The sequence below is a fragment of the Argiope bruennichi genome, chromosome 3 (genome assembly GCF_947563725.1).
Source record: "Argiope bruennichi chromosome 3, qqArgBrue1.1, whole genome shotgun sequence".
Classification (NCBI taxonomy): domain Eukaryota; kingdom Metazoa; phylum Arthropoda; class Arachnida; order Araneae; family Araneidae; genus Argiope; species Argiope bruennichi.
The window spans coordinates 60,384,101-60,406,869 of record NC_079153.1 but is presented as its reverse complement, the minus strand read 5'-3'; the positions used below and the strand labels follow the sequence as shown (position 1 = coordinate 60,406,869).

At 28.1% G+C, this 22,769-nt stretch overlaps 1 protein-coding gene across 2 annotated transcripts in view; it reads right to left on the bottom strand.

The window, feature by feature from the left end:
* The window catches only part of LOC129963191 (long-chain-fatty-acid--CoA ligase 1-like), a 66,307-nt gene that overhangs the window by 28,826 nt on the left and 14,712 nt on the right, over positions 1-22,769 (bottom strand). For both annotated transcript variants that reach the window (XM_056077361.1, XM_056077362.1), the window contains exons 3-10: positions 22,461-22,575; positions 17,579-17,646; positions 17,396-17,497; positions 15,301-15,400; positions 11,217-11,389; positions 11,000-11,032; positions 7,492-7,614; positions 3,554-3,631 (exon numbers count right to left, since the gene is read on the bottom strand). In XM_056077361.1, the coding sequence (XP_055933336.1) occupies positions 3,554-3,631; positions 7,492-7,614; positions 11,000-11,032; positions 11,217-11,389; positions 15,301-15,400; positions 17,396-17,497; positions 17,579-17,646; positions 22,461-22,575 (792 nt within the window). The remainder of the gene's footprint in view (positions 1-3,553; positions 3,632-7,491; positions 7,615-10,999; positions 11,033-11,216; positions 11,390-15,300; positions 15,401-17,395; positions 17,498-17,578; positions 17,647-22,460; positions 22,576-22,769) is intronic.

Genomic DNA, 22,769 nt, shown 5'->3' with positions numbered 1-22,769 from the left:
TCATGCCTTATCATGAAGATTATAAATACAGGATAGAGCGATTTTTAATTCAAACGATTAATTAACGATTTTCTGTTTACGTATATGTTGTTGATTCCTCAAATGCTATTTTTAAGAAAGTTTCTGCTATATTTCCCTATCTATTTTTCGCGTTTACGTCCGGAATAAAGCATCTTTATCTTCTATCAAATTTTCTGAAGTATTCATTGTGCGCTTACCTCACGTTTTTCCATAACAATATATGAGTGATATTGAAAGAAAAATGCTTTCAGTGAGATTTTGATGCTTGATAATTTAATCATTCTAACATTTATTTAAGCACTCAGCAAACTCTTTTTCAACTGTAAGTTTTTTTGTTTCTTAAATTGAGTCAATCGGTGTTTGTCACATTTACATAACAAAATAATTTTGCGTGCCATCTAATATCTAATTGTCTTATTCTCAGCTGCGAGGTTGTATCTTTTTGTTCTTTTGCAAAATGTGCATTGGAATTGGAGCAACACTTTTCATGTTTATCACGTAATTGATGTCATTGCGCATCTGTAGATTCTATGCAATTACTTTATAAATTAATAACTTGTTTATAGAAATTACAGAATAGAAGTGGTTTATAGAATTTATTTTTATAGAATTATAAATTTATTTCTGTCTGTTTAGCCTTTCTTACTTTTCTCTCTCTTCTAAACTCCTCTTAGAATTTTCTAAACATTATTTTATAGCAAATATTGTGTGATTTTTTTTGATAACAACCATTATATTTTCTGAGTTTTTATTGAATTTATTGAAATGAAAAAGTCATGTTCACTTTGAGATTCAAAAACCAAGACTAAGTCATGCTCTGATTTCTCTGAGTTTTGGCAAGTTTCTATGATTTAATTGTTGCCATTATCATCGACTAAATGGCTTCAGTGGTAAGTTCGGTCAGAGAAACAAGATTCGCTCTGTTGAACTGAAAGGAATAAGACGACACAATCAAAATTATTCATATCTTTAATTTATTTGTATTTATTACGCATGATTTAAAACTATATAAGAAAAATTTTTACAATATCCCTTCACTAAATCTTGATAAATAAGCAATGCATATTTATTATTATTTAATTTTTCAAGATTTATATCGCGGATATTTATATGGTCACGTGTAAATCTGGTTTTCTTCTCTAAAATTCTCATTCACTTTTAATACACTGTGAAGTAATGTTTCCAATATTGGAGTAAAATGTTTTTAATAAATTGCCTTCACACAGGAAAAGTTTTTAATAATCATTATATAAAATGACCGAAAAATATGAAATAGATTGTAACTTCTTAAGTATTGATACTTGATTTGCATACTGAATTACGAAGATGCGAAAAGAATTTATTATCTTCCAATAATAAGTAAAAATTACAAAAGTTTCATTTTTTTTAAATATATAAAATTTAAAAAATTTCAATATCCTCGTGCATACTATTTTCCAGTGAATTCCTATAAATATGGTATAAAATCCGAATATTGTGTTAAAAAATACCGACAAAATCAAAGATGTCAGAAGATTATTCAAAATTTAAAATGCAAACATTTCTTGTGCGCACATTAAGTTAACTCAAACTTTCTCTTACAATAAGCACAGAGAAAATATAATATTCAAAAAAATTTGAACTGAAGATTTTGATGAATTTCTCCTAGTTCGAAAAGCACATTTTCCGCATTTTATCTGTCTGTCTGTGACAAAGATAGCTGGATAATGCTTTGAGTTAGACTGTTGAAATTTAATATATGGTCTTAATATATCTGTAGATTTCTATCGAGTTTGAAGCCAAATCTTATTTAAATCTGTCTGTCTATCCGTGGGTTCGAATTTAAATTAACAAGATAATTACGAAACGAATAGAGCTAGATGAGTAAAATTCGATATACATGTTTAACGTCTAAAATACGGAAACCTATGAAATTTTTAACCAAATCCGCCTAAGGGTTGACTTTCGATCGGTCTGTTCTATCATAAGCAAGAAAACACGATAATTCAAAAAGGCGTTGACTTAAAAATGTGAAATTTGATATGTGATTACAATTTTGTTCTTTGTCAAATTGTGATTTCATTCAGGTGGAGGCAAAACATCTAAAATACAACTTCAAATTTTGGGTAACTATTGTTACATGCAACAGAAGACCGACTTGAGTGCCTTTACTAACTGCACGGCTTAGCCTGCTGTGCCCCTCCTGGGTTCATGATCATATTGGTTACACCTTAGACGCCAAGGAAAGCCGTTGCTTGATCAAATGAGTCAAGATTTTAGTTAGTAAGAGCTGATGGTAAGGTTCGAGTGTGGCTCAAACCCCACGAAGCCATAGATCCAAATTGTTAACAAGACATACCCAATTTGTCAACAAACTGGACATGGTTATGTTCAACAACTTGGAGACTATTTACAGTTATTCTTGTACTCCATGGACTCAAATTACGATGGAATTTTTATGGAGGACAACGCGCCAAATCACTGGGCCGCACATGTTCGTGATTGGTTTGAAGAATATTCTGGAAAATTCCAGAATGAACCGCATCGAATATTTTTGGGACATGAACGAGACTTCGGTTCCTGTACAAAATCCTGTAAAGGGAACACTTTCACTATTTTGGACGTCTGTTGATGTAGTCTCAATATTTCTGCAGGAAACTTCCAACGAGTTGCTGCATTTCACCGGGCTAAAGGTGTTCTGACACGTTATTAGGACGCATTCCATGACTTTTGTCGTTTCAGTGTGTGTGTGTGTGAGAGAGAGAGAGAGAAAGCATGTACACATACATTGCTTAAATGTGTATATATTTTGAATTTTCTCTTCGAAAAACTGATAGCAGAACGACTTCTCTAGTTGAGTTCCCAATTAAGTCTTTTTTTTTTTTGTTTGTTTTTGTTTATGCTATCAGTTTCAACGCCTTTTTCTTTGCGTACGCCTCGGGTGTGTCTTTGCTACTTGTGCGTCGTTGTTTCTCGCAAAATAAAGTTTCATTTTTCAACGTGTTGGACTTCATTAATCCCACACCCACAGGACGATTTCCCTTCTCCTTTGTAGTTGGTGCATGGTTCCTGAAGTAAGAGTTACCCACAGTAATTAATCGCTTTTTAAAGGACTAAACAAGTGTTCTAAATCATTATTTTCATATTTCTGAATATTGAAACTTTTGCATTATCTTATTAGGGTTAAACAAAACCATTTATAGTATGCAACTTTCTGCAAATAGGTTCCACATAAAATTTATTTTGACTTTCTTGAAATGTAAAATTTTATTAAATTACAAAGATGAGCATTTTTTATTCGCATTTTTGTAAATTAATATGAATGCCTTTTATTATTTCTAGAATTGTAAATAAAATTAATATTTTTTTGGAGATCTTGTCTTTTTTGGAAGTATGTCGAAGCGCAAACACATTCTGTTAAGTTAAAAGCTGGGATACGAAGAAAATAATCTTCTTTCATAATAAAAAACATTCTTTGTATGCAACAATAGACAATGTGACAAACATAACTTACAAAAAATGAAATTACAACGCAAGATAAAATTAAACGTACCTGACAAACCCTTTCAAACATGTGAGCCAAAGGTAAATACGAAATCAAACAGTCGGATGCTTTTGGACCATGAACTCCCTAAAATTCGCAAAAATATTAGTTATAATAATAATAAAAAAACATAAAAATAACAGTAATATATTTCAACAACAAGCTGTGGCAAATAAATTCAGATATAAAATACATTTTTGAAATTGCATTTCATTTTTTAAAAAAGAAGATTGTGTACTCAGCAGTATTTACATGTACACATCAATAAGTACTTTTTTCGGATCAAAATATTTGTTTTTGTCAATGCTGCCATTGCATGATAGACACTCATCAAATGCACTTTAAAGATCAAGCTCAAGAGCGGTATTTTGAAGTTGGATTACTCAAATTATCATAAAATTAAAAAAAAAAATACACCAGAGATATCTTTTTTGTGAAAAAACGGAAATGAGAGATGGCTATCATTTAATTTAATTAATATTAATTACAATTTAACCATAGATGTGAGTAGATCAATATAGGCACATTGATAAAATACTCTATTATACAGGGTGTTCATTAATTATTGTCGGGGTTTCCATACCTCATAACTTTCGAATAAAAAATATTACGCAAAAACCGATTATGTATTCGTAAATTACAAGTCAAAGAATTTTATTAATGATATTAAAGTGTAAAGCTTGCACAATTTACACTTTGTAGGCATTCAGCTGAAGGCGATTACGTATTCGTAAATTACAACTCAAAGAATTATGTATTCGTAAATTACAACTCAAAGAATTATGTATTCGTAAATTACAACTCAAAGAATTATGAATACGTAAATTACAACTCAGAGAATTATGTATTCGTAAAGTACAACTCAAAGAATCGCCTTCAGCTGAATGCCTACAAAGTGCAAATTGTGCAAGCTTTGCACTTTAATATCATTAATAAAATTCTTTGAGTTGTAATTTACGAAAACGTAATCGGTTTTTGCGTAATATTTCTTATTCGAAAGTTATGAGGTACGGAAATCCCGACGATAATTAATGAACACCCTGTAATTATTTAACGATTAAAGATTTAACGTTAAATAATTATAATAGAGTATTAACGACGATTTCAACGATTTAAGTAAAGTAAATGGAAATGAAATATTTTATTTACCTAATTTGAAATATTTTTCAAAGCACTTAAGCGCTTTTTAAAATTATTTTTAATTATTTAAAAGGGCATCCATAACAGATACACCAGTGTTCCTTTCGGAAATCAAAAAGAGAATAGATTTTTTTCACCTAACTATATTCTTTCTTATTACCTAATAAGCGTTGGTAACGCAATTCATTTTATATTAAGCTTTGAAACTATATTCTGTAGCTAATGTAAATTTTATTACTTTGAACATTTATAATTTGATATCAAAAATTTAAGTGCGCCTTTTCAGGTGATAAGTTTTGCTTGAAATATGCCAAAATTAAAAGAGATTTTATTCACAATAATTAAAAAAAAAGAGTAGATTATTTTTTTTCATATCTTAAGCTTAAATTTTCATTTTACTAAACTGAAAGATTTCATTCGCTTCAACTGCAAGCACAATCACAAAATGGCAAAAATCAATTATCATTCTGCGAACATAAATTCTTTGGAGAATTCTAGTGATGTTTTCGTAAAAATAATTATCGTGAATTAAGAAAAAGGTAATTTATTTGTATCGTACACTTATATTCTGGAAAATTTCAAAATATCAGCTAAGATGAGAAGAGGAATTACCATTCTGCATAAATAAATCGTCTTCTACATTTTGATGATATTAAGATAAAATAAACACAATAAATTATAAAAATCAATTGATTTTATCATTTTTTTCCCTTTTATTTCTTAAAAGTTTTGATGCATCAGTTTAGATAAGAAGTCGTTTTGACAAAAAACACAAATGGAAAAAGATGATCAAATAATCAGCATTCTTCATAAATAAATTGTTTAGAAAATTTTGATGATTACCATATTTGATTACCATTTTTTTTGCCATTAAAAAATAATCACAATGGATTTTAAAAATCAATTGATCCAATCAAATCTGTTTTTTTCCTTAAAACTTTTGATGCATCACTTCAGATAAGAAGTCGTTTCAACAAAACACAATAGGGGAGGGGGAACGACAAAATTATCTGCATTTTTTCCAAAATAAATCTTCATAAAGATTGATGATATTTCCATAAAAATAAAATAATCGCATTGTATGAAGAAAAAATTAATTCAACAGATTTGATTTCTGGAAAGTTTTGATTCATTTCTTCGATAAGAGTTTTGTTCCTTTAAGCAAAAAACAAAAGAAATTTAAGATGATAAAAATCAGTTCTAAATAAATAAATGCTACTAAATATTTTTATTATATTTTCATGAAAATAATCGTGGTGATTTACTGAAAACTCAATTAATACGATCAGATATTTATGTTCTGGAAATTTTAATATACCAATTAAAGTAAGAAGAAAAAAAAAACCTGAATAAAAAATGATAATAAAAATCATTAATCGATATAAATAAATCCAATTGAAGATTCTAATCGTATTCACATAAAAATAAAGTAATCATACTGAATAATAAGAAATGTATTTAATTCGAAAAGATCTATATTTTTCAGGAAAACTTCGATACATTAGATAAGTAGGTTTCTTTACGTGCCTGCCTCGCGACATCTCGTCTCTAACGAGATAAAATGATGTAGAAAGAATTCCGTTGATTTCTCTGAACTGTCTAAAGATTGATTCACGTGTTGCAAAAATCACGTGTTTCGGTTCGAAGAAAACATCTGATAAGAAATATCGAAGAATGAATCGAAAGATTTCTCTTTTTTAATTACCTTCGAAACTTTTTTTTAATCTTTTCAACTGTGAAAAATAAATGTTTCTAACAAATATGGTAATTTGAAGATTAAAAAAAATTAAATTCTTGGAATTTGAATTTGATTGGAAAATGAGTCATTTGATTTGCAATCAAATGACTCACTTTCGATTTTTCAAATGACTCACTCAATACTTTGAAACATAACACAAATTTAAATCTTCTTGATAAATCAAATTTCTAGGTTATAAAAAATATCAAATATTTTTTATAGCTAGAAAAATTTTAAAAGAAATTGGATCTAATGAATAAAATAAAATAACTATTATGATAAAAAAATAAAATAATTTAAAAAAACGGAATAAAGATTTAAAAAAAACATTAAAATTCTTTAGAATATTTGTTAATTATAAGTCAGGCATTAAATTTAATAAACAATTTGATTAAAATTTGAAAAATTATTTTAAAAAAATGAAAATAGTTAAAAGTCTCCTAGATTCTAAAAATTTATTCCTTATAAATTGAAAATACAAACACCGTAGTTTTTGTTCCATGAATGATATGAAAAAAATCCATTTTTTAAGGCTCGAAATACAAAAGTTTTCTTTGCAAAATAAATTAAAACCTTACTTTTCAACTTGAAATCAGTTTATGACTTACAAATAGCCTCAGGCGACTAGGAGGTTTCATCGGAATATTAATCTGATCCCTGATAAATCGTTTTTTATAACTTTATATTTATGATTCCGCCATTTTTTTGCCATTTAGCCAAGTTTATTTTAATTGCCTTAAATATGCTATGTACATGAATCTTGCTAATGAAGACCGATCCTATAACATCAAGGTGCAATTGAAGAAGACAATTCTTTTAAACTTGAGCACAGCGTAAAATTCATTTTTGTGCAATAGTATTTCCGGGAGACATCGGAGAAAAACGTCAAAATTCAGTTTAGTTTTTAAATAATTAAAATTTAAAAGAAATCGCACCTAGGTGTACATTTCCAACCTCAAATCAATATGTGTCAAATTTGGTAGCTGTAGATCAAACAGTCTGTTTTGTAAAGCGCTGACACAGACACATTCATCTTTATTATTAGTAGAGATAATAATCAGTTTCTTACCATGACGAGGATAACAGCACTGCTGCATGCTATGATATTGGCATGTGAAAGTACAACTCCTTTTGGATCTCCTGTAGTGCCGCTAGTGTAGCAAATAGTGGCTATATTCTGAGGAGTCGGCACCTGAAATAAATTAGAAGGTGCTGAGTCATTTGTTAAACAGAGAAGTGAGTTATTATCCAATATATCTTCTCTTATTATGATTAATTAGTTAATATCTAAATTTTAAGAGATAGACAAATATTTCCAATTGAAAACATACTATTTCTAACATTAAAAAATAGTTTTTAATATTGTTCGAGTCGGTAAAGGAAAAAATTTCGAAGTCTAAAATTTTATGCAGTTTCCGAATTTTATTGGTCATATTTAGTATAATAATAACAATATATAAAATATTTTTTCATTTCTAAGAATTTTTAATAAAAATGTTCTAATCTTCTGCCACTAAAATTGACCAAATTATAAAACTTTGAATTTTATTATTTAAACCAATTAAATAAAGTGTTGCTTATTGAATGGTGGATATTCCTCGAAAGGTAATTAAAATACTGAAATAGTGATATTTAAAGCTCCCTAATCTAGTCAGTTTTAATCAGTAAAGAATGGAACTTATTTTTATATAAAATCTTAGGATCCGAAAAATATTTTATTAAATATGACTAATGGCACCAGGGGATTATAAAAAAATGTAAGGTATTGATTGCATTAGTTTTTCAGTAATACATTTATCAATTCAAACAGTATAAAATGTAATCATTACCGCCAATAAAACCATGAATGAAAGTATATTTCTCCAAAGTATCTTCCAATAGTATATTTCCAAATAAAGTATATTTGTAAAGTAACTTCCCAAATGAAAGTATATTTCTGCTTCTAACAGTTTAGTGCTTAGATATCTATCCACGATTAGCGTGGACATTTAAAAAATACTGAGATTGTGAGCTTGCCATTCCACAACTCTTTGGTTTTCAAATCTAGCAGTTGCATTTGAAGCGATCCAGCGTCAATTTCAAATAGCTCAATGTTGATCTTATTTGTATTTATGTTGAGAGGATTTACTATGAACGCGAGAGTACTTTTGTTTCTTTTGAATTTCTCAGCGAATCGATCCTTCATGTTTTTTGAAGTTATGCTGAAGTAATTCGTGTCAATAGTGCGATGGTTTCATCGCGATATTGCTTCAGATTTTTAAAATGAAGTAATTAATCACTCTTCATGTCTTGAACAAAAAGAAGTAATTTTTTTCAATTGGCTGAAAGAAAGAAGTAATTTTTTTTTTCAATTGCTTCAACAATTGACTGAAAGATAAACATGGTCGTGGAGTCTTATCTCTAAGAACAAAACAATAGTTCAGATTTATCTCATTATGGTCATGTTAAGCGTAGCGATTTGTAATTAACGATTATGTTAATAAAAGCTGTTGAAAGATTAGGTACTTAAAAATATATTTTCTTATTTTTAAGGGTTTTGATAATAAATTATTAATTTTTCGTATGGAACTGGAGAGCCGCAACTTTACATCAAAAGAGCAGCATGCGGCTCGTTAGCCGCAGATTGTCGACCCCTATGCTAAGGGGTGAGGATGAGCGCATTCCCCGGATTCATCGTCCTTGATTTCCTCTCCATTAAATACTTTTTCATTCATTTTTTTACACAATCTGTAAGTGAGTGTCGGGTAGTTTCTTATCGCACTATTTTATTTTAACTTAAAATTGCATATTGATTGCTTATATGGTTAGTTCAAGTGGTAAAAAATCTTTCATGAATGGGACAAAAATATTTTATATCATAAAATGTGACCGAAATTATCTACTGTTGTTAATCTCAAAATACCATTAAGAAAATCAATAATAAAAAAAAGTAATTAAACATAAAACGAAATTATTATTATTTTGAAAAAAAAACCCGAATTACCAAATTTTAAGAACAGAAATATTCCATTTATTTATCATAATTTAATGTTTAGACCCCTTTCAGTAAATAAAAATTGCTATGAACTGTTTTATTGTAAATTAGTACTTTTGCCGATAATATTACAAATTATCCGGTGGTTTTACACCTCCCAAGTTCATTAATAATCCTTTACTTTAGTATTAAATGTAAAAATCTCCTCCTTTTATCTTTCCTTTTACCCCTATTTTGATTAAATAAGCACATCGTGACTCATGCGCAAAGACCAGAGAGGTTTCGAATCCGGGTAACAATTCACTAACGGCAAGATGTTTAGATTTATTTATTTAAACAACATAAAAGAATTCACTTCACTGCAAATCATTACCATTAAAAAAATAAACCAATATTATAAATTTAAGACATGTCTTTTTTACAGCAATAAAATTTGGGAGGGAGGAGTATTATTTCAATTTATATTTACAATATGCCCCCAATGGTCGTTTGAGAACTTTAAAGTAGATCAGGCACACAAAAACATTTTTTAAATAAAACATGAGGTAGCAAAGACAAAAGAATATTTCTGCAATTAATTGTGAAGACGACAACTCAAATTACCCTTTATGTTTAGCAGGGAAAGGGTAACTTCAGGAATATGTGATATTTTGCTGTAAGGGGTACCATGTTGAGGAATTGTCTGTTAAGTAAAATGGTTCTCCTTCTCTGATAATATAGGGTTGAGTTACCTGCACTTCGATTATGGAACGTACGACTTGAGGAAGGAATTAGTGCTTGTCCAGTGCAGGGCGTTAAAACTCTGCTCTTAGTCGCGATGATAATTATTCTTTTAAACCCTGGTTACCTTGACAAAGTAGGATAATTTCTTTTCTGTATATAAATACTGACCTGATATACTCTTGAAGACATTTAAAAAACATTAAAAATGTTTTATTATATACTTAATATGATTTACAAAGATAAAAAATATTGGATTAGATTTTAATATCAAAAATTTGGTTGAGTTCGGGTTGAAATATTGGGAATGAAGGGGCATATAACTTTGGTAAATGCCAAATCATAGAAAAAGCGTGTCAAACTACTGAAACAAGTTTTAATGTTTTTTTAAAAAAAACAAGGATATCTTTATTTTGGGATGTAATGTCAATGTATCAATGTAAAAAATCTTTGTTTGAGAGGATCTCGAAACTTATATGAAATAATCCAGTGAATTCATATAGTAAAAGTTACAACATTTTAATCTGTTCCTTAAGCTATAGAAAAAAAGCTATTTAAAGATTCGGTTTAAAAAAAAAATTGTTTCATACATATTTAAGTCTAAAACAATGTGATGCGTAAATTTACATTTTAACTCACCTATATGGAGAATGCCTATTAAATATCACAATTATTATATTTATCTTTTTAAAATTATGATAAAAGTAGAGTTAGTTTACTAATAGTCTCTATTTAACGATAAAAACTCTTTAAAGGTTTCCAATTTAACAATAAAGATATTATGGGAAACTTTCTTTTATAACAAAGGAATATTTCGTTACTGGGCAATGATGCATTTATAACAAGCCATTTTATAAAATAGAAAACGAAAGCATTTTCATACCAAAGGCTCACAGGAATGAACTTTTCCAGCTTCCTGTAAAAATAATAATAATAAATAAAAACTCTGTTGAATTGCGAAATAATGAAATGTTATAATTCTAAAAATATCAACAAAATTGAAAATAATATGCATTAAATAAGTAAAAAATTAACAACAGACGATTTTTTATGATGATTTGAATAGCTTAAAAAAATGAAAACGAATGCATCATACTTACTTCTACTTCTTTAAATGATATTAGTTGTAAACCTAGTGTTTTTGCTTGAACTTTAATAGCATCTGAGACTTTATTCACTACTATTATTTGCTTAAGCTGAGGAGTGTTTTTAGCTTCATTCAGGATGCTTTTTACTTTGCTTTCGTCATCGCAAATAACGAGCTTAATGGTAGCTGAAAAATAACAATAATTCAGATCTATCTTTGTATATAAACGACTTTCTTTAGAAATTTTATTACAAGCCGGCACTTCAATATTAAATGCATTAATAGCATCAATCATTATTAAAAATCAATAAATATTAAATATATCGATATTATCAAACATCATTAAATAATCTAATCGTTCATCACAATAATTTTAAGAGTTCTTTCAAGATTAAATTTACAATAGAAATGTATACTTTATAACTAAAAGTAGAATGAAATAGAATTGGAACAAATGAATTAAGTTGATATACGTATGAATTTTAACATTGAAATATTTTTTCTCACAGTTAAATGAAAATCTTCTGATAGTCCAACAAACCTGTAATATAAGGTTAAGCAAAAATGGCGGGATTCTGATTCCATAGTTTCAAAATCTCTTGAAGTTCTTACGCCTAAGCGATTTAATGTGAAAACATAATTATTAATTTTTACGACATTTAATAAGCATTATAATTTCACTACTGTTAAAAAAACGCTTTTTTGTAACAATTATCCACGTTTGTTTCGAATACTAGATAGTCACAAAAGCTTCAATTGAACTGTCACTGCTCTGATCCTACATTAATTGTCTATTATCTGTTTACGTGTTACAGGATTTCTTAATTGGAACTCAGTCAGTTTGGAAATAAAAACATAGAGGAAAAGTTTTGACTTATTAAACTATTTATAAAAGAAATTTTTATTTATTTGATTTGTGTTAGGAAAATACTGTTATTGTTTTGTTAACCATGTTGAAGGCTACTTGAGTTAGTGATGCAAATCAAAATGTTCCAGCAAAAACTATTGCTGGAACCTGCTATATTATTTCAGTAGTCAATCAATCATAAGCAAACTTCTCGATGTTTTTTATTCATTTATTTATAAAAAATCAGTCAGTAAAAATTAATTATGAATTAATGTAATGTAGTTTGCTATAAGAGTTCTCGAAAAACATAAAAAAAAAATTAAATAGACCATTTATATGTTCAGTCGAAGTCCAAGCTTTATTGATATGAGTTCCAAACATTCATGTATTTATATTTAAATTTAAAGAATGTCTGTCGAAAATATAGAAATAATAAATAAAATAAATAAACAAAATTTAGTTAAAGTGACACTTCAAGTCTAAGGCCAAAAATTTGTCATCTTAGATATTCCTTTAAAAATATGCTGATATACAAATGATTGCATCAATTTAATCTGAAATTCAACAAATTTCTGAATGGGATAGAAAGCGAATTCTAGTTTTCCTTTTTCCCTATCTTGACATGTATTGTGTCGCAATCGTTGCGCTCACAGAAAAAGATCATAAATCAAAAACCTAAAAAGTAATACTATGTTGTATAAATTGAATTCAGGCATTATATCAACAAAATTACTGCTTTTCTAACTGATGTCCAAAGGACAGAGTTTAAAGGAAAAAATGTGTCATTCTTTTTAACGACGTATGACCTGATAAAAAAAGTCTTTATATCGACTGCTTTATCTTTTAGGTAATGAAAACAAGCTTCGATGTTGTTTTTATTCAAATGTTTTACTTAATAACTTCCTTGACAAAGTGGATTTCTCGAAAATAAGATGTTAACAAGAAGTTAATATCTAATTAATTTTACTAAGCCTTTTGTTTGCCATTTGATTGTTGTAATTTATTTATTTATCCTCAACAAAGAAATGTCAGACAGTTAAATATCATCTGACTTGGCAATATATTTTACTCTTATTTTATCACTAAGAAAATTTTATTTAAAATAATACGATTGAATCAAAAATCCATAATATTCTAAAGAGCCAAAAGACTTTAAAACTTATAAAATAAAGACATTTAACTTTCGCCACCGCAGAGCTAAATTAATTGAAATTTATTTAAGGGTGCCCGTTGATTTCGTCTCCAGTTGATAAACCAAACAATTAAGCAAATTATTTCTTCTGGCAGCTCTTTGGCGACAATTTCGATGCATTATTTGCTTAGAAGCCATCTCTTTTTGGTATTGGCAACTTATCATAGCTGATGATATGAAAGGGTGCGCTAAAGTAGATTTTCACCAATTAATTTAAATAAGTCCATTTTTAAAAGAAAAAATATATTCGTAGGAGGAGACTTAATTCACATGATGTTACAATTATATAACAAACATGATTGTTCTTGTCCTCGAACATTTAACTTCAAATTATTTTATGTTGTGTAGGGAAGTCACTACTTTCAAGGTATGCAATAAATTATAGTATTAAATTGGCGCAATATACTTGATGAGAATTGCATGAACATGAGTGAAAAAAAAAATACAAACCTCAGTTGAAAGTAACATTGATAGTTGTATAACATTCGTATAAAATGGAATAAAATCCTTCATTTTTTATTCCATTTTATTCATTTTAAACTTAAAGTTAATGAGCATGAGTGACTCCTTGCTGCTGCATTTTATTGTATAAGCAGTATTAAGGTGACTATAGTGCCAAATTGAAGCTAGAACTGAATCAAATAAAGGGATTCGCAGAAAAGATGTGTTATAATAGATGTAAAAGATTTGCAATAAAATCCAGAAAATATTTAAATTTATAAAATTAAAAGAAAAGTCTTATATTGCAAAAATAATATTATGATTTTTATCAAGTAATGTAGATAATAAAACTGAAATCTGTTTGAAAAAAAATTGTAATGAATGGACAATTCTATAATTTTTGGAACTCTTACAATAGATTCTGCAATTAAAATGAACAGACAGAAATTATAATTTTTAAGTTCATTTATTCAGCCTGTCAAGTTTTTATTCATATTCTAATATATTTCTAATTTCACAGTTATTATTACATTAAAGCACCATTTATGAATTTTTTATTTATACGTCTTTTCATCACACTCATCCGTAGTCATTGTAATGAAGTGCTTCGTTTACGCTGCAAAGCTTCGACTATACTTTATTAACAGCGCTAAAGCATATTGGAATCTCCTGAGAATAGAGATTGTTTTTGAGGAATTTATGAACTCTAATACCAATACCACGACTTCGAAATTATTCACAATTGAAGAATTAAAAATACAAATTATCTGGTGACGTAGAATTAATTATTTAAAGGCAAATTATCTGATGACGCAGAATTATCAATGATGCAGAATATATTAAGAAATTATTCCATTTTTCTTTAAACACACAATGAATTCCATTAAAAAACTTCGAACTTATTTTGTATGTCAAAATAATAATGAAAAAAACTATGCAATGAACTTAATTTCATTCATAATTCGTATTTAATACTTATTGTCTTTTAATTGACACGTCGGATGACGATGAAAGATTTTTTAATTAATCGTTTATCTTCATGTACATAAATCTTATAAAATAATGAGCACCTAAATGTGTAATATGTATATAAATAATAAAGGTAGTAGTTCTCTTATTTTTGTGAAAAATTTCTGATTTTAAAATTTAACAATTGGCATTCTGCATTATTTATATTTGTATTATTTTTAATTAAATATAGCTGTATACTAGTATTCTCTTTCAAAATTAATACTTTATATAAATTTACGTGAGTTATTCTAAATTTATAATAATCAAAAGTGTTCAGCAAAATTTGATACATTTTTTTTCTTCCTTTCTACGTTATTTTACATCATACCTTTGAAAGACGTATAAATGATGCCTTATTAATTATTTATTCTTTATTTCTTTCTAATTTATTATTTTGCATGTGTAAAGAATAAAATAGCAAACAATGATTATTGTTTTCCTATTTATTTGTTTTGAATTTTCATTGGTGATCTTAAGATCATCAATCTAAGTTTAGATCAATTATCTTATTTATCCGAATAAACTGTTTTAATTTTTTTTAAAGGTTATGATAAATTCTAAATGAATGGTTAAAAAATTCTAATATATTTTAAAAGATAAGTATACCTTGATTAATGATATAGGAGCATGCATTTGGTCCTAGCGTATCATACAAAGGAACTAAAACTGCTGATTGTCGAAAACAGGCATGTTCCGAAATGACCCACTAGAGTAAAAGGAAAGTATTAATAACATAAAATTTCTTTGTAATGATTTTTAGATGTTCTACAGTGTATATCAATAGGCAAATATTTAAAATTATGAATTAAAGAAATTTAATAGCATTAAAATATCATTAATTAAATTTTATTGCTATAAAATTAATATTTAGCGTTAAATAATAATAAATAGAATAAAAATGCCTTAATTTGTAATTGTGAGTTTTAACACATGGAGAAAGTTTTAAAATCCAACAACAGAAATTAGCAATTAAAAGTTTTAGAAGTTACCGAATAAACGTAAGGAATTTCTCAAATTCAAATAAAGTTTTCATTTAATTAAAGTTTAAATAAAATTTAATCGAGATTATTTTATGAACTTTTTAGGAAATTGGAACTTTTAAACGGAAGTATCATTATAAATGGATGTAATTATGCAATAAGAAATCGACTGCAGGTTAACATTGTAAGATATAACTTGACTCTGGTGAGGTGGCGGATGTGACTTAAAAATTACGTGATACCAGGCGAGTCTAATTTGATAAGCTGGATGATGGAAATTAATTAAAGCTACCCAAATTTGCCCACATTTCACCCCTTTGTAACATCAAATTCATCGAAAAAGACCGAATTAGAAGTAGGGAGGAAATGTGATAAATTTAACACAGATTTATTTATTAGAATCCTTTTATTTTTCAGCAACTTGATCTAAATTTCAAACATTTCTTCCTCTAAGCAAATGTAATCGTCTGTCTAAAGTCGAAGGTTAACCACCAATTCATCAGAAACATGTGATACAGCTATTTTAGAAAAACAACGCAGAATAAACACTCTGATGTTGCATTTGCTCAAATATTAATTAGAGCATTATGAGAAGTTTCTTGCACAACGGTTTGTATTTCGGTATAATTTTTGATAGTGATTTCTAAATCCATTAAATAACATTGATTCCTGATTGCGTAAATAAATTTAAATTTAAATCAAATTTATTAAACAATCTGTAATTTTATTAATTACATTTGAAGCTTCAATAGATACCATATTCCAAATTTTCACATTTTATTTTGTTTATATTTTAATCTGTTCAATGAATTTTTTTAGTGCTTACAATAATACATAGAAAAAAAAATTAATAATTTTATTTCACATATTCGTTTATTTTAAATTGAATACTTTCATAACATTACAAAACAACCAATGTCTTTAGTAAAGTAAGACTGCTATCACTTATTCTACATTTATATAGAAAGTAAATGCTGAGGTTTCAGTTCGAACGAAATTCTTCAATGAATTTATAGGTCAATAATCACAATATTAATACAGATTTTAATTGCTTTCGGTTATAATTTTGAATAATGAAAGTGAAACGATGGTGGAAGCTCCATTATTTTTAATAGTTTAATACAAATAAATAAAAGTTATAGCAATGATAAATAAAAGTTATAACATCAAAACATATTAGCAATAGCAATTTATAATACTAGTTTCTCTTTCCATTTTTACACATTTACTGATCAGTTTAATTATTAAATTTTAATATTTTCTGTTCTTTCACTGAAAAAACAAAAAAAAAGTTATATAATTTTAACTTGATTTGTTCCATATTTATAGAGTTAGAATTTTGTAATCATCACTATCTATTTATTTATAATTGATTTATAAAAGTAAAAACGTACGACTTTAAATTATGTCCTGTAGTATGTCTTTCTTTTATTTCTTTTCTCCAGAATTCGAATTATTATAGTTATATAAACAATCTGATTAGTAATATTATGGTGAATTAAAAAACACGAACTCATTTCTGTAATTTAAAACTGTGTTCTTTTCTAAATAGAAAACATCTGCTCACAGCATGGAGGGAAAAAAAATAAGCTGTTTATTTTTCTGAGAATCGATTCCCCACTATCTGTTTTAAATGACTGATGAAATGAATGAACTAGCTTTAAAGGTCTGTGTTAAATTTAAAAACATGATCATTTCAACCTAAAATGTAAATGTTTTACCTCAGGGCTATTTCGGGCATATATTCCTACAAATGTTTCTTGACCGGGTTTCATTCCGAAGTGTATCAGCCCGGAGGAGAAGTTCTTCACTCTCTCCAATACCTAAAATTAATCATTTAAGTGAGTTGAAAAACACACAAAAACGAAAATTTAAATTTGATTGCAAAAAAAGAGAAGGCATACCTCATTGTAAGTCATGAAAACGTATGAGGAATCTTTTGCTGGTCTCCAACCTAAACAAGGACCATTATCTGAAATTGACAAGAAGAAATTGTTTTATTATTTCATTTCGATTAAAAATTGGATTTGATAAAAAAAAGTTATAGTTTATTTATTCTTTTTTGCCATTTACTACTCTGCTATTTCCAAAACCTGCTTAGTAATGAAAGATTTCTACTGAAAATTCTGGAAGGTTTACTGCAAGAAATTCTTATGACTATGTATTCTTCGTCGTGTTCTTGTTCGTCAATTAATCCAAGAAACCATACTTTTTTTTTGAATAATTGCTTTTGTGTGGATTTTTCATCTTGTTTAATGAAATATAAGTAATTTTTAAACATTTTATACTTTAATTATTTGTAAATAGTTTCTTTTGACACTCGAATAATTTTAAAATTGTTATGCGGATCAAGTTCGGCAATTTCATCTCAAAGGTTTATCATCTTTTAAAGTCAAGAGAAAAAAAATCATGACAATCTGTGTTTTATGCAGAAAAAAAATTGAGAAGCCCAACATAACATCTGGGAAATTATATTTAACCTGTATTTCCCTCCTTCAAGCAACTTGTTTTTTAGACTTTAGAGCAAAGACTAAAATAGCGGGAACTATGCCAGATGCGTAGAGCTTGTTTGATAACTAATTTGCTTACTTTGCAAAAAATGAATCAGAAAGATGAATGACAAAACGAAAACTACTGAATAAAAGATTAGTTATCGTCAGTTATCAAATTCAGTATAAAAAAAAAGACGTTTTCATTCAAAAATATTGAATATTTAGAACGATTGTGAAGGTGTGTAAATTGAGATATTTTACAATGAAATACCTAAGAACGCTGTTACAATTTCACGCTGTATCGGTTTTGGGCGATGCATATTTTCATATATTAGCTGCCTTTGGCGATCAGTTTGTTCTCCCAGATTATTGATTTCTTTTGTCAGTTAAATGATTAATGTGGAATGTATTTTTTGAAAAATATCACATTGTTGTTTAATATGACAGTAAAAGGAATTTAATTGAGTAAATTTGCTACAGTAAAAGAGTATAAGCTACGAAATCAAAACGGAAGTGAAAATTCTACTTCGGAGCAATGCTAGAAGAAAGAACTTTTTATTTAATTTCTTTTTCGATTCAATTTTTAACATCGGTGAAAGCATGAAACTGAATGTTTTGATAAAAATTGAATTCCTACATAACATTATACATATGTTACAGATCATGTCTTAAATTAAATTTACAAATGTATTTTAAAAAAATCGCGGAAATGAATTTAATATCATTAAAAAGATGTTTTGATTTTTAAGAAAATAAAAAAATCATTTTTGTGAGATAATAGTTTTGGAAGATATGGTCATCCATTTTTAAAGGTAAAACATAGCGAATATTCATCTGGCAACAGTTAAATACTATTTCTTAATTTCTTAAACATATTTTTTTCTCTGACTAAATGAAGTTTTTGGTAACATGGCGCAATCTTCATAGAGCATTTCTAATAATATTAAGAAGTTCCATAAATTAGCAAAGAGTTGTATTAAATGTAGCTGTAAAAACTTTCAATGAAAGACTTTGAAACTTTAGTATAGATATTTGTTTACATTTGTTCGTTGCCATTCGGCAATAAATAATAAGAGAAATTTCTGTACAACTTTCCTTGGCGTTTTTATATGAATTAGTTTTAAAAAAAGAAAGCAATGAAACAAAAAAATACTAGTTGTTAAAGTGCAACATTAAGATCTACTTTATCACCTAATTATAAAAATAAATAAATATAATATTTTTTTTAATTTTTCATATGTTGAATACTAAATCTTGAAGAAAATGGTGCTTTTTAATTTATGTACTTCCAACTTTTTTTAATCTGAAAATTTATTCACTTTGATGAAGAAATAGATGAAACGTCATACTTAATCCAACAGAATATAAATTTACCTTATTAAATATTAAAATTTCTACCGAAACACTTCAAACGTATTTAACTTGCTTCGTGGGTACTTTTAATTACAAATTAAAATAATGATTAAATTTAGATTTTGAATCAGAAGTGGGATTTTTATTTTCTCTTATATAGAGAGAAAATACTGTAAAAAAAATTGATATCGATGTTTTGATTTATCGTCACGTGTTAGACCTCCCTGATTTCGTAAGAACCATTATTGGAATTGCCAATTTGTTGGTCTTTGAGAAAGATAACTTAAAAACGCAACACCGTTGATGGATATTATTTGGTATGTAGCCTTAACATCAAAATTTTCGATTCAATTTTATAAAATTTTGGACGAAATACATCAGCAAGAAGTTTGTCTATTTTTCCGTGCACATGTGAACACAACAATTAAAAAACGTTGAAATCTGGATAGATGAAATTTAGCACATGATTTTATTACCAGAATTATAGATCTGTCGAAATTCGGATCGAATCAGATATAACATTAACATTTAAATCTTTCATCATAATGGAAAACTGTCAAGGAGTATATCGTCGTGTGCATGGATGCAACGAACACAAAAACACAACAACATGGATAAATCAAATTTGGCGCGTAATCTTGTCATTCAAATTGTTGTTCTATGTCAATATTGAATCCAATTTGCTGAATGAAAGAGGTACAAAGTGGAATTTTCTCTTTCTTTGCTACTACAAAGAATAGGATACGTCATACTGTGTAAGTGCACTGGAAAAATCAAAAGGAAAATACCCGCTGGTGATGCAATGGAATCTATAATATCGTGAACGTAGGCACTCATAAAAAAGAGTGTTACTCTTATATTTGTTAATGTCTTCGAATTAATGAATTAATAATTTTTCATAGCTCTCCGCTGTATAAATAAACCAGTGGCTATTCAACTAAACCACAAGATTTCCTGAAAACCTGTTACACTAGAGGAAAACAATTTAACATATCATAACTATCTTTTCTTCCGCTTTCTTTTTTGTTAAAGTTTTTGGGAAAATGAAAGGAAAATGCTTTCAGAGGTCGAAACAGGAACGTGTAATGTTTTAAGGAAGCGCAATTGCGCCTGTAGGAAATGAAGTGATATCCGTTGACAATCGAAATGTTCGTCATCAGAAAGAAAAAAGAATCGGAAGACGCAAAAGGATAAAAAAAAAAATCAGATGTGTTTCAAAACTAGCGGGAATGTTCAACTTTATTCATGTACTTACAAAATACGGTGTGTTTTATCTTTAGCTTTGTAGTGTAGTAAAAGAAAATTGAATATACATGTTGGATCTTTTTCCTTTTACCAAAACCTTGATATTGTGGTGAAAGCTTATAAGCCAGTTAACAGCTACGCTCCCCGAGCAATTGTTTTTGTATTGTGGTCATGTTATTGGGCTGCGAACCCCAAGATCCCAGGTTCTATCCTCGCTCAATTCAACCTCCACAATATCAAAACCACACTCTGTTTTTCCTTTGTTTCTAAGTAATGGTCTTCATCTAAATACGGACATCTAACTTTTTGCGGATTAGGCGACAATTTTCAAGCAAAAATCAAAATCTCCCTGTCTAGTTTCTTATATTTTGGGATTATAGAACTCAAACAGATCAACAAACAATCAAACAGGTGACAAATTCGATCCGATATTGGATACAGATTTAAAACTCTAGTAAAAAAAAACTACATGTCAGATTTCAAAATCATATTATGCAGCCGTCTATAATAAACGCCAAATTTTAAAATTTGATACGAATATAATTTTGGCGGCAGTCATCGCAATATCATCGCCGGTTGCGTGTGTTTTTAATTATATTCACAAATACATATTATTTTTTAAAAAATGGTTTTAAGGGATGTGAGGGATTGCAGAAGGGTTATAACAGTTTGTTATAAACCTTGAAACGAGGAATTTCATAAAAATATCATGGATGAAGGGTTTTGATATTACAATACTCTCTTAAAATAGTTCCTTACGCTAGAAAATAAAAATACTGATTTTGTTATCATACGAAGGAAAAATGTATTGTGGTTTGAAACAGATGAGATCATAAATTTATTTTATACATAAAACAGTTTTTCTTTCTTGTAAACGTGATATAGAGAAAATATAGTAATCGGCAAAAGATTCGAACTCGAGATTTTGACGAATCTCCGCGTTTTAAACCTTTCCGAGCTCAAAAATATATTTTTGAAAATGTCTTTCCGTCTGAGACAAAGATGACTCAAAAATGCTTTGAGATATACTTTTGAAATTGAGTATACAATCTTTACACCAAATTTGCAGATTTCGATCAAATCTTTAGTAAATCTGTTTAGAGGAAGTCCGCCTGTTCGAAAACAAGTTAACACGGTAATTACAAAATGAAGAGAGCTAGATAGATAAGATTCGGTGCACAGGCTTAGTATCCATATTATAAACACTTATTAAATTTTAAGAGAAATCTTACAAGAATTTGACTGTCTGTCGGTCTGTATTTTCAGAAACATGTAAACGCGATAACTCAAAAATGCAATGCCATAAATATATCAAATCTTGCATGGAATTTTTTGACTACAAGTGGAGAGTTGGGCCAAATTTTGGTTTCAATCGCTTGAAAAAAAAACATATCTAAAACACAATTTCGGTTTTCGGATGCTATTAACCGCATGCCAGGGATTAATCGCCAAAACACTCGCCAAGATGACACGAAATATTCAATAAAAATGCTAAATTCACGTCAAAAGTTAATATTTCCTAACAATTGTACGCCAATGCCATTCAAGTCGTTCTTGAGGGTGACACCTTTATGAGAGAATATGCGAGAAAGTTTTGGACATACAACTCCCGCCGGTTTATTTCTTAAAACTCAAATTATTAAATACTTATGTGAAATCTTATTGGTTAAAATTTCTACTTAAAATTTCTTCATACTTGAAATTTTGGCTCCTCTGTGCATAATTTGATAGAGTGTCCTTGCATCTTCAAAGCAGTATTCAAGAAGTTTTCCATCGGGGTAATAACGAGAAGTTCTTGCTTTTTCGGGGCCCTAAAATTCAAAGACAGTATAAAAATTTATAGTGTATACAGAGTTTACACGGCATGTTAAACATATATTTAAACATAATATTTTGTGATAATTTTGATCATATCAATAATATTAGAATTAATTTGAGACGGTTTTAAAAGTATACAAATTCTACATGTTTGTAATCATTTGCAAATGAAAGAAATGCCAATGTA